General features: G+C 34.7%; 1 protein-coding gene across 4 annotated transcripts in view; it reads right to left on the bottom strand.

Annotated features, from left to right (window-relative positions):
- CHST10 (carbohydrate sulfotransferase 10) overlaps positions 1-2602 on the bottom strand; it is a 1890555-nt gene extending 1887953 nt beyond the window's left edge. Inside the window, exon 1 of one of the 4 annotated variants that reach the window (XM_044071078.1) lies at positions 2427-2602. In XM_044071078.1, the coding sequence (XP_043927013.1) occupies positions 2427-2444 (18 nt within the window). In that variant the 5' untranslated portion in view covers positions 2445-2602. The remainder of the gene's footprint in view (positions 1-2426) is intronic. The other 3 variants (XM_044071079.1, XM_044071080.1, XM_044071076.1) reach the window with 3 other exon arrangements.
- Positions 2603-16257: the final 13655 nt, after the last annotated feature.

Below are 16257 nucleotides of genomic sequence, written 5' to 3'. Positions count from 1 at the left end.
GTGGGAGAGGTGACTAGTTGTTCCAGTACATTTGAATTTATAAATTCCAGGAACCTTTGGGCTAGGGTATTAGGGCTAGAATAATGTACCCAATCTATGTTTGGGTAGTTGAAGTCTCCCAGTATGATGGTATTTTGTGATACATTCATATCTTCCAATGTCTTCAGGAAGGCTGAGTGGGGTTCTTGAGATTGGGAGGGCAGTCTGTAACATGCTACCAGTTGTATAGCAGTTTTGCCTATGGTTAGTTGCACCTGTATGGTCTCTGATGCTTCATGTGTTGCTACTAACCTGGAGGTGTGGGTGTCCTTGATGAATATGGACACTCCCCCTCCCTTTGTGGTTCGGCCCGGGTTTTGGGGCCGAAAAGCATGATACGAGGTATAGCCTGGTAGCGCTGGGGTGCTCTCAGGAGCCTTGAGCCAGGTTTCAGTTACTGCACAGACATCGATGTTCTCCATGTTGAGGAGTGCATCGAGTGCCTGCATCTTGAGATTTAGACTTCTGGCGTTGAGCAGCATTACCCTTAGTTTTTTTCCATTTTTTGTTTTCTAAGGAGGTGGGTTTGTCTTTTGAGCTTTGCCTAAAAAAGGCACTATGGGGGTGGCAAGAGCCTTAGCCAATATCCGGAAGCCCAGTGGCGACAGATGTAAGCCATCCCTTGCGAAGCAGCGTGGCTTGTCCAACATGTCATCCCAGGCAGACAGACATTGGATCCCCTTAGAATGACACCAGTACTTGAGCCAATTATTAAAGCTGATCATCTTGTCTTTGTATTGTGGTATCATTCTTGGTGAGGGCAAGATGCTGCTCAGGGTCAGGGTCATACAAGCCTGGGCTACATAATCGGAGAGCTCCTCTATGTCTCTTTTCATGTAGTCCAGGGAGGTACGTCTCAGGTCATTCACGCCAGCATGGACAATGACTGAGTCATATTTGTACTTGCTTTGGAGTGACTTGAGTGCGTGTGTTATGTGGTGGATCCTAGCTCCCGACAGACAGCTCACAGTCACCCTCTCCTTGTTCAGCCTTGTCAGCGGGACATCAGTGTGTCTGACTATAGAGTCACCTATTACTAGTGTATCAGGCATGGTGTTTGGCCTTAAGGGCTGTGATTGGTTGACACACTGATTTATTGAAGTATGTGTTGCATGTGTTTTGTTTTGAGGTGGTGGATTTTTGGATGTCTGCTTTGGGAGCCTCTGTTGTTCTGGTAAGTTTTTTATTAGAGCCTCCGAGTATGTCTTTGTGTTTTTATGTGTTTGGTTTGCAGTTGTGGTAGGTCTATGTGGGACTGGGATTGTTGTGTGTGTGGTTACCATCTCCTCCTGTCTGGTCATGCCAGCCCTGAGTTGAGAGAGTTCAGCCTCCAATTTGGCTATATAGTTGCTTTTCTCACATGTATGTGTGTTTGTTGGGAGGAGGAGAGGGTTGTCTGTGTACATGAGACAATTGTAGCATTGTCTCAAGATACCCAGACTGACCAGTACAAGAGTGCTTACTTAGTAGAGAAGTATTGAGAACAAGTGCTAGGCTCATAATATAGTGAGTAGTCTGATTATACTAAGAGTAGAGCTTCCTTAAGGGAAAATTTGAAGAGCAGACTTGGGGGAGCCAGAAGAAGTTTAACCTTGTTTACCCGGCGCTGCACAACTGTGCAAAGTCGTGCAAACGCGGATTTTACACAGGGAACTACAAAAGAGCTACAAATTATTTTATTTTTTTTTCATAATTAACTTACTGATATAATGCAGAACTAAGAAGTGAGCACCTTTAAAAACATACACTAAATACTACCCGTTATCACAAGCGCACCTTTATAAGGCTGAGACACAACATTCATTTCGGAACAATGTCTCTCACTCATTTTTTTCATACAAGATATTATTGAAGCATTAGCATTTCATTGCTTTCATCTGCTCTATTTCTTTGTTCACAGACCTGTAAAACAATTTCAACGTATGCTACAGACTAGAGAATGGCACCTTATAAACTTCGCCCCCTCTAAACACCAGAAATCTGGAGAAACCCCAAAATAATAAGGATCCAAAGAACCAAAAATGTTAAATTTTGTCCTTATAAACTTGTAAAGTTGACAGAATAGTACGTTTCGCTGTGGAATGTGTTTTAAAAGGTGCGTAATCTGAATCTCAACTGTCTGTCATTTTTTAGTGACGTCCGTCCTCTAAGACTTACATCAAAACTACAAATTGTATTGAAAAACATACCAACAATATGAGGTAAAACATCTGAACGATTAAGCGGTACTGTAAGAAAGAACAGTAATCAAATCTCAGCCAAACTTGCCCCTAACGATAGCGGTATACTTACAATTCATTCGGGGAGCTGTTACAGAATTTACACTTTTTTTTTTTTTTAACCAACAACTCATTACCATGTCATAAATAAAAAGCTTTGAACGTTACCTGATAATTGCTTAACATATAAATAGTTTGGATTTTCCTTTATTAACCCTTTTCCCCTCACGTACATAAGACTTCCTTCTTTCGCGCTGCGTCACTTCCGCATACCGTCTTTAAAAGCTATAAACTAATCTGAGCGTCTCTGTCAGAAGATGGAGTGTGGAAGCTGACTGAAAAATTGATTTCAGTTGTATACTTGATTGAGGACAGGAGGAAATGGAAACAGTTGATGTGCTGAGGCGACCGCTAACGGGAGCAGCCTAAAGAAAAAGAAGAAGACTTGATTGTATACCTCACAAGTGCACCTCATTACGAGGAACGTACTTCATTTGGGGTGTTAAAAAGTTCATGTTCCTCGAAGTTCCACATTGAAAGTCTTTGTCACACATTCAGTGTTAGGAATTTTTTTAAGTAAATCCATTGTAAATAGAAATGAATCATATAAATTAATTAAAAGATCTTCTTTATAAGTAAAACCAGCATATTTTAACCATCCTATGTCCTTCATAGTTGAAGTTGTGGTAATCTCCAAGTGTAGTACCTCACACTCAGTTCTGTGCAGCTTTGGGCATAGAGTGGGCATAATGTACATGATTGGCAGGGAAAATAGTATGAGTGACAGTACTACACTTGGAGATTACCCAAGTAAACATGTCAACACGAACGAGACATAAAAGCATTAAAAAGTGCAGCTAGGGTAGTTGTAGGCATCAGTTTATGTCCCGATCCCTGCCCTATTAACATCATGTATTCTCCAGAGAAGTATGCTAGCTAGTTCTCAGACATGTAAAATGAATGTACTGGTAGTTTGACTGTTTAACATAATACTTTAGGCACAGGATAGTCAATTTTCTTGGCTTCGTTCGTGTTGTTTTGTTAGGTGAGATTTATTTACTGACTTGCTGGTTGGTGTCATTGTATTGGGGTTTGGAGAGGTGGTTAAATGCTGCTACATTTACTATGCCGTGGTAGTGTTTGACTGACTTGAGAACAGTCCATAGTGGTATGCGTTTACTAAAAAACACATAAAGAGATGATCTAGGGGATATTTTCATTCACAGCTTTGGCTGTTAATCATTATATTGAGTTGCTGGTGGTGTGATGCTCACACTTTTGTTGGGTGGGTTTCTTAGGATAAGGCTGTATATTAAATAGGAGCTGTCTGATTTTGTCTATTACTTAATCGGAGCACACATCTGTATGAGGAACGTTTCTCGTGTTGAGTGTTAAAAAAAGTCAAATGTTTCTCGCAGTTCCACACCAAAGGGTTTGTCTTACAGTGTTAATGGTTTTTAACCAATATCTGTAGTAAATCTGTAATAAATATTCATGCGGGCTTGGGCTGGAGGCGTGTTCGGGGCGGGATTTGCTACTGCGCATCCTGCGAGGTACTACACTTGGAGATTACCAAAGTTGTTAGTAAGCCATTAGTATGTGTTCCACATTTTGCCTGTTTGTTCCACATTATGAGGGCTAGTGCTCCTCATTTTGGACATGGAAGGTTGATTGACAGTGCACACCTTTCAAGTGTACCTCATTACAAGGAACGTACCTCATTTGGGATCTTAAAAAATTGGCGAAATTGAAGTGTATTAACCCACCTCCTAGTTCGCACAGGAATGGGCGTGCCCCCGTGATTGGCATATATTAACAACAGCAATGTACCGTGATTGACACTCATTGGAAATGTAATGGTCAAATAAGTGCAAATAGTAAATATGTAAATGGTAAACAGGTCCAATAAGCACAAGTAATATAGGACGCTTTTCTTAAAAATTTTTCATTCCTTTTGGTCAGAAACGCCATACTGAACTGGCTGAACATCTCACAGTTGTCTATTAATTTATTTACTTGTTTTTATTAATTTAGTTTAAACTGGAACAAATGCAGGCAGATGATGGTAGACAGATAGATATCAGTACGGCAGTCTACAGGGTGATAAGACTGCGGTTGTGTGTGGGAACAGGGCCAGTTGTTTAGTCATACAACTGTTTTTCTCAGAAACTAGAAGAAAGATCTTTTTTCTGAATTGTTCATTTTCTTGGCTTAAGATGATAACTAGTGTTCTCTACTCATCTGCTAGGAATAGTGAGCGTCCTATATTACTTGTGCTTATTTGACCTGTTTACCATTTAATACTAATACTTAATAATCAAATACTATAATGTTTAACAGGCACACTCATTATGGTGCCTAGTTATCTAGACGAGTATATGTGGAGATCAAAGTACGGACATGACTTTGACACTTTGCAAATCGGGGCAAAAGTACAAAGACAAGTACTGTTTGTATAGTTACATGTGCATGTGAACTTAGGCTAAAAACAGACACCCACATTATTAAGTGTACAGTATCCACTGCTTGAGCAGTACTTGTCTTTGTACTTTTGCCCTGATTCGCGAAATAAAAAGTGCTTTGATTTGACAGCAATCGCATCTGCGTTTTTATATTATAATGTACAATGTAATATTTTTTGTGCAATTAGCTGTTATTTGTTTATGTTTTCTGTATCAAGCGGTGGGTGTAGTAGTCAACATGCTCTGCACGGTGGGCGTAGTAGTCAACATGCTCGCAGGTGGGGTTTGGGAGGGGCTTACTACTGCGCATCTGGTGGGTTAATACACTTCAATTTCGCCAAAAGGTTCATGTTCCTCACAGTTCCACATTGAAAGGGTCTGTCACACATTCAGTGTTAGGAATTTGTTAAGTGAAATCTGAAATAGAAATGAATTGTATTAATTAATTAAAAGGTCTTCTTTATAAGTAAAACCACCATATTTTAATCACCCTATGACCTTCCTAGTTGAAGTTGTTCGTAAGCCATTAGAATGTGTTCCACATTTTGTCCATTTGTTCCACATTATGAGAACTAGTGTTCCTCATTTTGGAGATGGAAAGTTGAGAGCTATGTGACAGTGGTATAATGTGTAGCTGTAGTTATAGTAACTGTAACATATTCTAATCAATGTTAGGGTCCATAAAATAATTTTAGCTATTTGGTCTGTCTCCAGACCTCACAGCTGTAGGTATGCTGGCTGTAGAAGCTCTTACCTTTCTAGATAGAAAAAAAGGAGCACTACCTTTTGTTATGTGCACAAATGAGAAAATGTGAACATTAACAACTTTAAATAGGAAGCGCATGGCATGGTTGAAGTGTGCTAAGTTATGAAAGTATCTTTTGTTGAATTAACATTTTAAATAGATGTTCATTAACAATCTTAATGAAATGTTTTAACACGTCCTTATTCCAACACAAAATGGCCTTTCTCAGACTAAAAATGAGGTTTATACCCTTTTCAAGCTAGATTTACACCTGCGCATGATGCACCTGTTATTGGAAGCATATTTCCTATATTCAGGCTTGATTTACTTCTTTTGTTTTTCAAAACATTTTTATTTTGTTTTCATTATAAATATATGCAAATGTACATAAAACAAATACAATAAAACAATCACAAAACTATTTACAATATTTACATTCATCCATGATAAACAATCATTTTATCCATGAGAAGTTATCAGTATTTGTTCAAAAGGTTTTCCAGTTTTTGACATGCTATTTTTTATTTGTAATGTTATGAGTTCTATAACAAATGGTTTGCAGTTCTTTTTTGCAAACAACCTTTGCTAAATTAATAAATTCTTTAAACATCAAATCTTGTTTACTTTTCCAGTTCAAAGTAATAACTTTTCTGGCAATTGCAAGAATTGACCAGAGTAACTGAATCTAAGATTTAGGTATTACATTACTTGAACATTGAATAAGATTAGTGAGTTAGAAATATGACAGTTATTAGACCAGAAAACATTTACAAAATATCTGTAGTCTTTCCAGTATTGAACAACATGTCTGCATTCAATTCTCATATTGTACTCTTGTGTATATACATTCTGAAAGATATTTTAAGCAAATGTTTCCTTTTATCGCATAATTCTGTATATGTTTTCTTTAACTTGTTAAGTAGTAGTTAGTGGAGCTTTTCTCCTCGGGCCTCCACTGAAAATGGACATGTATCCAGTTGGACTAGCCCGGTTAACAAATGTAAAATAAATAAATAAAATAAACATGTGAACCCAGTTGGCCTCTATTAATTCATCACATTTCCAACATTTACTTTTACTTTTTTGAGTATAAGATTTATTTTATGTGGAGTATAGAAACTCCTATTCATACATTTCCACGTATACAATCTCCAATATAATGAAGAAGAGGTACAATACGTAGATTTCAATAACAGTTTTTTGGATTCATCAGATATTTGTTCTCCATTAATCTTGATATAGTAATTCCAAAAATCTGAGGCAACCTTTAGAGTGTCTTCTCCTAGTACCTTGTAGATAGGTGAGATACTTATGATTAAAGTGTGTCGACCACAATGTAAGGGCAACCAGCAAGGAGACACCAGACCCGTAGATGGTACTATTCAGCACAAATAAACGGCACGTTGCAAGAAAATTAAAATAAAATCAGTTTTAATGCCACAATTCGAACAGCAGAAAGCACAAAAGGACTAAGCGCTTTCACCAGGTATACTGGCTTCATCAGAGTCACAATAACACAAACAACTTGGTGCTAATAAATACTACCCATCAGAGCAATGTTAATTAATCAATAATTCAATTAACCACACATCCTATATTGTAAATCATATTTCCTACAATACTAAAGCCTTGTGTTCCGGGTATTTGATCATTCAATCAACAATAACAAATAAATAAAACATTTCAGTTAAAAAATGAAATAATATTCATTAAAACTATACAACCAATATAGATGTAATAACATTCCATTAATACAATCCATAAATTAATGAATATTCCTACTCAAAATTAATTTAAAAAATATAAAAAATGTATATATATATGTGTGTATACCTATACATGTTACTTAATATAAAGAACATATCCTACCCCATCAAATTTTGTTAAATCATATAAAACTTGCCCTATATTTCAACAAGGGTTTTAAAGAAATGTTCTCGTTAATCCCAGGTATTCTAGTGGCATTTAATCTGATTTGCCACTCCATCTCACGGAGTGCCACATAGTTACTTGTGTCACCTTGATAATCAGAAAAAACCTTGTCCACTATGAAGAATAGAAACTTCTTAAACCCTTGGCATCCTCTAGAATGTAAAAAAAGTGCATTGTGTTCATCCCCTCTTTTAATTGAACCACAATGTTCCCGTATTCTTTCTTTCAAGCTTCTTGTTGTCATGCCGACGTAAAATGCGTCGCATGACATACAGGTAGCCACATAAATACAGTTTTTAGTTAAACAATTGCACATGCCAGGGCATGCAATGGTTCGTTCAAAACCAGCAATGGTAAGGTAAGATCCTACAGCTATATACCTACACCATTTGCAACATCCACATTTGTTCATAAAGGACCGCCTGTTATCCCTCAATTTCTTCTCTAAAATGTCCTTTAAATTGGAGCCCCTACTATAAACAATGATAGGTGAATCACCCAATGTGTCCCTTGTCTCCTTACTCAAAAAATGTTCCCATATACTCCTCAAACTTGAGCAAATGTCCAAAGAAATGTCATTATATTTCAAAATGAATTTGGGGTTACATCCAATGTTGTTCCCTTCTGTCAAGGTCTTGTTTTTGTTGTTCATATCACCAGCCCCGACCCCCTTTCCTGTCAGAATCGGGGCATACCTACTCCTCCTTTTCTTGTATACCTCACGCTTGACTTTAGTCAACAAGTCTAGAGGATAGCCCCTTTCCAAAAATAAACCAATAAGAATATAAATTTCTTGTTTAAACTCGTTGTCATCACTAATTATTCTTGACAAACGGACCATTTGACCCTTCACAAGTCCCCTCCTCTGGTGCAGGGGATGGCAACTTCTGAAATGTAACAAGGAGTTTGCATAGCTGGGTTTCCTAAAGATGTTACTGTCAAATCCCAAACCTTTTTTAGAAATCCTGATGTCCAAAAAGTTTGTATATTCATAACTCCAACTATATGTAAACTTCAAAAATTCCGAGGTTGTGTTCAAATAAGCCATGAACTCCTTGGCACTGGCTTCATCCCCCCGCCAAAGGATGAGTAAATCATCCAAAAACCTGTTGTATAGGAGGATGTTTTCTATATAACCAGATTTGAATATATTCTCTTTCTCCCATGCTAATAGCACTAAATTTGCAAACACTGGGGCACATCGTGCCCCCATTGCTACCCCAGTTTGTTGCCTAAACAGTTGGGTGATTCACCTATCATTGTTTATAGTAGGGGCTCCAATTTAAAGGACATTTTAGAGAAGAAATTGAGGGATAACAGGCGGTCCTTTATGAACAAATGTGGATGTTGCAAATGGTGTAGGTATATAGCTGTAGGATCTTACCTTACCATTGCTGGTTTTGAACGAACCATTGCATGCCCTGGCATGTGCAATTGTTTAACTAAAAACTGTATTTATGTGGCTACCTGTATGTCATGCGACGCATTTTACGTCGGCATGACAACAAGAAGCTTGAAAGAAAGAATACGGGAGCATTGTGGTTCAATTAAAAGAGGGGATGAACACAATGCACTTTTTTTACATTCTAGAGGATGCCAAGGGTTTAAGAAGTTTCTATTCTTCATAGTGGACAAGGTTTTTTCTGATTATCAAGGTGACACAAGTAACTATGTGGCACTCCGTGAGATGGAGTGGCAAATCAGATTAAATGCCACTAGAATACCTGGGATTAATGAGAACATTTCTTTAAAACCCTTGTTGAAATATAGGGCAAGTTTTATATGATTTAACAAAATTTGATGGGGTAGGATATGTTCTTTATATTAAGTAACATGTATAGGTATATACACACATATATATATATATTTTTTATATATTTTTTAAATTAATTTTGAGTAGGAATATTCATTAATTTATGGATTGTATTAATGGAATGTTATTACACCTATATTGGTTGTAAAGTTTTAATGAATATTATTTCATTTTTTAACTGAAATGTGTTATTTATTTGTTTTCATTATAAATTGAATGATAAAACAAATACAATAAAACTATTTACAATATAATTAATAAATCTTTAAACATCAAATCTTGTTTACTTTTTCAGTTTCAAAGTAATAACTTTTCTTGGCAATTGCAAGAATTCACCAGAGTAACTGAATCTAAGATTTAGGTATTACATTACTTGAACATTGAATAAGATTAGTGAGTTAGAAATATGACAGTTATTAGACCAGAAAACATTTACAAAATATCTGTAGTCTTTCAGTATTGAACAACATGTCTGCATTCAATTCTCATATTGTACTCTTGTGTATATACATTCTGAAAGATATTTTAAGCAAATGTTTCCTTTTATCGCATAATTCTGTATATGTTTTCTTTAACTTGTTAAGTAGTAGTTAGTGGAGCTTTTCTCCCCTCCACTGAAAATGGACATGTATCCAGTTGGACTCCTCTATTAATTCATCACATTTCCAACATTTACTTTTACTTTTTGAGTATAAGATTTATTTTATGTGGAGTATAGAAACTCCTATTCATACATTTGGTATACAATCTCAATATAATGAGATTTCAATAACAGTTTTTTGGATTCATCAGATATTTGTTCTCCATTAATCTTGATATAGTAATTCCAAAAATCTGAGGCAACCTTTAGAGTGTCTTCTCCTAGTACCTTGTAGATAGGTGAGATACTTAATTTTTGATCATCTGTCTTTTTAAGACACCTAATAAAAAGCTGGATCAAACTAGGTATAGATTCAGTCTCTAGGTTGATTGATACTCCCATTTTGTTTTCTATTAACTGCCATAATGAGTGTATAAACAACCAACAGTCTTGATTATTATCAAAACTACACAGAAGTGATTTAATATTCTTATTTTCAATAAACTGATGCCAAAATATCAAGTTATTTTCATTTAATTTTTGTATCACATTGATATTGAAAGAATCTAAGCAATCAAGGGAGTATGCTATAGGGAATATAAGAAAAAGAAATTATTTAATGTAATTACAATCAATTATATTTTTGAAGTTATTAAATATTTGATTAATGCCATAAGAAAAATGATCAAACGTCTTATTAAATAAACAAAATTCATGTAAAAGCCAATGAACTCTCCTTATTCCGTATTGTTCCTTAAATTGATTTTCTATAGTTCTGACATCATTTACATGAATCTCATGTATTATTTTCCAGCCAGATATATAGGTAGCTGAGATCCAATGTAATATCACATTAATTAAAACTAATTTGGAATAAAGATGTAAGCTAGGGAATGTTATCCCATTACTGTTCCAAGCTCTAATGTGCCATTTATATGCAATCCTAGGTTTTAAGGGAAACCATAAAAATGTAAGTAGCATGGAATCTAATTTTTTAAATAAGTTTTTGTGAGGGGGTAGTATCAATGACTGTATATAAAACAAAATTTTAGGAAAAATTATCATTTTAATAAAAGAGCCTATCCTCCATTGTGAAGAACATTTTTATTCCATCTTTTGATTAGTTCACTAATGATGGTTATTAAATTATTGTAGTTTAGTTTAACAGACTCTTTCCATGTACTCTTTATACTGACACCCACATATTCTAATACATTGTTCTCCCAATTAAACAGGCTATTCTCTCTTCAGTTTTTGTTGATCTTTTTGTTAATTAGTAATACTTTGGATTTATTATTATTAAATTTAAGCCCTGAAATTATTTCAAACTTCCTTAAGGTATTTATAACATCATGCAAAGAACCATCAATATCACCCAATGTTAACAACATGTCATCAGCAAATAATTGTATCTTAGGACAATAGTCCTTATTAACTTGAAAGCCTTTCATATTTTGCTTGTTTCTGATATATGCAGCAAAAGGTTCCATTGAAAAAGCAAACAATAATGGTGGCAAAGGACAACCTTGTCTAGTTCCCTTGAGGATTTCTAGTGGTGAGGATAGACATGATCTGATTTTCACATAAGCTTGTGCCCCACTATAAATTTTCATTAATAAGTTGACAAAGTCTGAGGAGAATTCAAAACCAATCAGAATTCTTTGTAGCTAAGACCAACTGTTGTTGTTGTTGTGTCTTTCCGCTTTTCCCGGTTAGGGGTCGCCACAGCGGAACTCCAGTCTGCTAATGATTGGCAGTAGATTTTTACATGCCGAGTTGCCAGCCCTGATGCACAGCCTTCAACGAAGGTCCACCCATTCACGCATGTCTCCAAACAGAAAACGCTCTAGCTGAGAATCGAACCGGACAACGTCTTACTGTGAGGTGACAACACTACTGCAGCACTACCACCGCAGTTAGAATCAAAAGTCTTTTTTATGTCCAGGCTTTTAATAGTTAGTTGTTTTTTGCATTTGTATGCTACGTCTATTAATGATAGTAATTTAATAATGTTATCTTGCACTTTTTTATGAAGAATGAACCCTGTCTGATCATTATGTATTAGATTAGGTAATATTTTCTTTAACCTATTAACTAATATTGTTATGAAAATTTTATAATCAGTGTTTAGTAATGAAATTGGCCTATATAAATCACAAGATTTGGGACCCTTACCTTGTTTTAAAATGGGGGAGATAATTGAATATTTCACGATGGGGGTGTTATACATTTTTACTTAATCACAGTAAAGACACTCATCATTTTCTTTATTATATATTCAGGAAAAATCTTATGTAGTTCAAGAATTATTCCATCCAGTTCTGGAGCTTTATTATCTTTTAAATGTTTTATTTGCTCTTTCACTTCTGTTAGTGTTATTTGTTTATTTAATATATTATTTTGTTGCATTGACACCTTAGTAGTTATATTTTCTTAAATAAAAGTATTTATTACATTCTCTGTCTCCAAAAGTGGTGTGTTATTATTTATATCTTTATAGTAGTTTTTGAACACTTCTAATATGTCCATTAAGTTAGATGTACTCTTAACTGAACCGTCACTTTTATATTTAATTTCATTAATACGATTTTGATTGTTTATTTTTTGGATCTTACCGCTATTTGATGTAGATATTTGGGATTTACAGCATAAGATTGTAATTTCAATTTTTTCCAGGTTTATGGCTACCTTATGATGCAGAACTTTTAAGTATTTCTGATTTAACTTAGTAATTTCGTTATGTGCGACTTTGTTATTTGGTTTTGCATCCATTTTTATATTGTCTGTTTTTTTGTAAGTCTAAAAGTTCTTTGTTCCCTTGATTTACTTCACCTAAAATTTTGAAGCTGTTTGCTGCATAGGAAATCAGTCTTCATTACCAAGCACCAGTAATTTAAAGAAAGAGAATGCACCTGTTAATCTCCTTTTTCAGAAAGAAAAAAAATGAATGACTTTGTGAGGTAGGTTTTGCAGTAATCATTCACTAACACCTAAAGATTTTGTATTGTGTCTTTGATAATATTTTTGTCTTCAGTTTTTAAACATACGTGTTTGAGTAGTATTTCACAGTCTTGCTTGAAGTGGGAAAATGTGTATCCTGCTCATTATTAAAAGTATAATTTTCATGAGAAGCTATAACTATTTTAATGTATGCAGGGTAGGAGGTATGTCTGCCTCACTGTTGTCTTCATTATTTACAGCTAACACATTTTAACCCAATCACTTTTTTCCCCAAGTTCACTTTTTTCATGAAAAGATTTTCCCCATTGTAAAATTGCAATTGTTAAGTTTAATTTAAGATGTTTACAAAGGAGGAGCGATTACAGACCCTGGGAACTATCACCCCATTAACCTGATAAGTCTGATATGCAAAGCTATGGAACACATCATCATGGACCTAATAAACAAGGGTATAGGGAATCTCCACACTCTGGATCCCACGCAGTTTGGTTTTGTGAAGGGTAGCTCATGACTGCTCAACTTGGTCAACTTCTTTGAGTCAGTCACTAGAGCTGTGGATGAAGGCAAGGTGGTTCATACAGCCTACCTTGATTTGGCCAAGGCCTTTCATACCATTCCCCACTCAGGAATCAAAGAAAAACACACTAAGCTAGGCATCAACCCCTATATCACTAGGTGGGTTGCAAACTGGCTCACAGGTAGAACCCACAGTGTGAATATAAAAATGAAAGCGGACCAACACGAAAAATAAAAAGAGTTTATTTGATATAAAAAAGATGAGCGCTTTTGCATACTTCTAATGTACGCTTCATCAGATCTAGATTATCTAAGCAAATGCTAGCATTATAAAGATTACCATTAATTGAAAACATTCAAAACAAGCAATTAATCAATTAAGCTAAATTTATATTGCATTGGTTCAAATATAAAACTTTCATAGTCGCATTTCACATAATGACGCATGAAACAGTCATAAAATATTGAATAAGAGAATTCATCTGCTTATATAACTAGAAACCTACTATAAATTCTAATAATAATCATAATACTGATAATAAATCAATAATTTAGTAATAACATTGAAAAATGCATGTATATATCTAACTACAATACAAGCAGCACATAGAGATATAAATAACTGAACTGCAATCACCAAGCTAGCATAAAATATGTATACTGTAACTAGCTAATATATCATATTAATTTATGTCAAAAGACAATACAAATTTTTTGTATTATATGAGAAAAAACATATATAAAATAACAATGTCAAATACATCTAAATATATATCTATCTATAATTAAAACTAAGCTAGACCTGGAAATTATGTCTGATACCAGCCCTAAAAACATCAAAATCAGCTGAAACTACAGGCCATTCATTTTAGCTTGCGTGCTTCAAGTAAGGGTTTAATGGTAATAAATTGATTAAGACCTGGATCCTGGTGTGCTCATAGCTTGAATATCCATTGGAGTTCTACTGTTTCCAAATGGTTCATGTTATTGCCACCTCTCTTATTAAGAGGTACTACTTGAAGTACTCTAAATTTAAAGCTATATCCTGTGTGGAGCATAGAGTGCTTAGCTAGATCATTGTGTTGGTCAGATTTCCTAGTGTCATATGTGTGGTTACATATCTTGTCCTTCAGTCTCCTGGTTGTCATGCCTACATAGAAGGCATGACATAGATCACAATTAGCTAAATATACCACATTGGTATCATCACAAGAGGCAAAAAATCTTGGTTCAAATCTATAATTCAATATAGGATGTATGTAAATCTGTTCTTTTGTAATCATTCCATACATATTACATTTGCCACACGGAAAGGTACCAAACACCTTAAAACATCTGAGTTGCCTGACCTCTGAGTGGTTATGCTCAACACATAATAGCCTCTTTAAGTTCTTACTATTTCTGTAGGTGAAACTAGGTCTTGCGCCTACTATCCTCATTAAATCAGTATCCACTGTGAGTGCATGCCAATTATTTGATTTTATTCTAGTAATTTCCTTATTATCATTTGTAAATCTTGTAGTGAAAGTTTCCTTAGAGTCATGGTTTACTTTATATGCTCTCTTGTAACTGATATACCTCTGTTTACTACCATTATAAGGTTCACTTAATATTGAATTCCTGATTTCTCTAACCATGCTATTATTATAGCCTCTTTCCACAAATAAATCTTCCAAGATGTCAGCTTGTTCCTTCAGAATCATAGGATCTTTACATAATCTAGAGAGCCTAATAAACTGGCTCTTGACAATATTAGGAAATGTGATATTTCCTGTCCAGAAAGGAAGGATAAAACCAGGAACTGAGGATCAAAATACGCTGCCAGGTAGCGATAAAGGCTGTCCTCTAATAGTAATTCCACTATAACACCCGGAACCAGCTGAAACACTTTATTCCAAATGTACAGGATAGAACCACAGTACATGTAAAAACATCAATGCCAAGAATAAAATAAAAAACAAAAGTACAATTGGATTTAGTGCGCTTTCATCTCTTAACATGCGACTTCATCAGAATCCATTAATTTTCATTTAAAAAAACACTTAAATAATCTCTCTCTATCTCCTATTGGTTCAGAATTGGCGCTCAAAACATGAACTCCCGTAGAAATGCTTCCAAATGCTGTGTCATCATCAATAACATAGCGTGAACAATAAATACATATAAATACATATAAATACATTTGAATACATGTAAAAACTAATACTTATTCTTGTTTTCATAAATTCTTATTTTCATAAAATTCAGAACTGTACTTATTTCTTGAATATAATTGAGTATTAAGCATTAAATATTAAATATTATCTATGAAGTAGTATATAATTTATTCACTAAATATGTCATAGTACAATCAAATATAACATATTTAAATAGTAAAATTGATATAAATCGTGTTGATAAAATTTATATAATAAAATTTATATTAATGAAGTTTGTATTGGTAAAACTTGTATAGTAAAATAAAACTCCTTTCTAATGAGTTTATGGATTATTATTATCTATTGTTGTTACTTATTCTTCTTAGTATTTCTATTTTCTCTTTGGGTTTTGAGACAGCAATTTTAAGGCTGGTTTGATAGAAATGTGATAATTCATTCGTAAATTGACACAGGAATCCAATCTAATCTGCCAAATCATCTCCCTATATTCCAGGAATGTCTCCCAGTCACCACCCCTCTCACTCTGTTTGACAACCTCTAAGACCCAGAATTTTATATTCATGTTTGCACATTTCAGGGTATGTCTGTATATAGCATTATTCACATTCTTCTTATTAATGTCTCTAATATGTTCGTATATACGACTTCTCAGGTTTCTCTCCGTTTTTCCAACATAATGTGCCCCACATGTCATACAAAATGCCACATATACCACACCTTTTGTATAACAACTGGAGTATGAGTAACTGTATGAGTAACTCTTCAACTTTAAACCTATATTAGGAATGTATAGTTCCTTTTCTCCTAGTATAAATGGGCATTGAGTACATC

The sequence above is a fragment of the Protopterus annectens genome, chromosome 5.part0 (assembly GCF_019279795.1).
Source record: "Protopterus annectens isolate FY-2018-M chromosome 5.part0, PAN1.0, whole genome shotgun sequence".
Lineage (NCBI taxonomy): Eukaryota > Metazoa > Chordata > Ceratodontiformes > Protopteridae > Protopterus > Protopterus annectens.
This window is presented reverse-complemented; position numbering and strand designations above follow the sequence as displayed.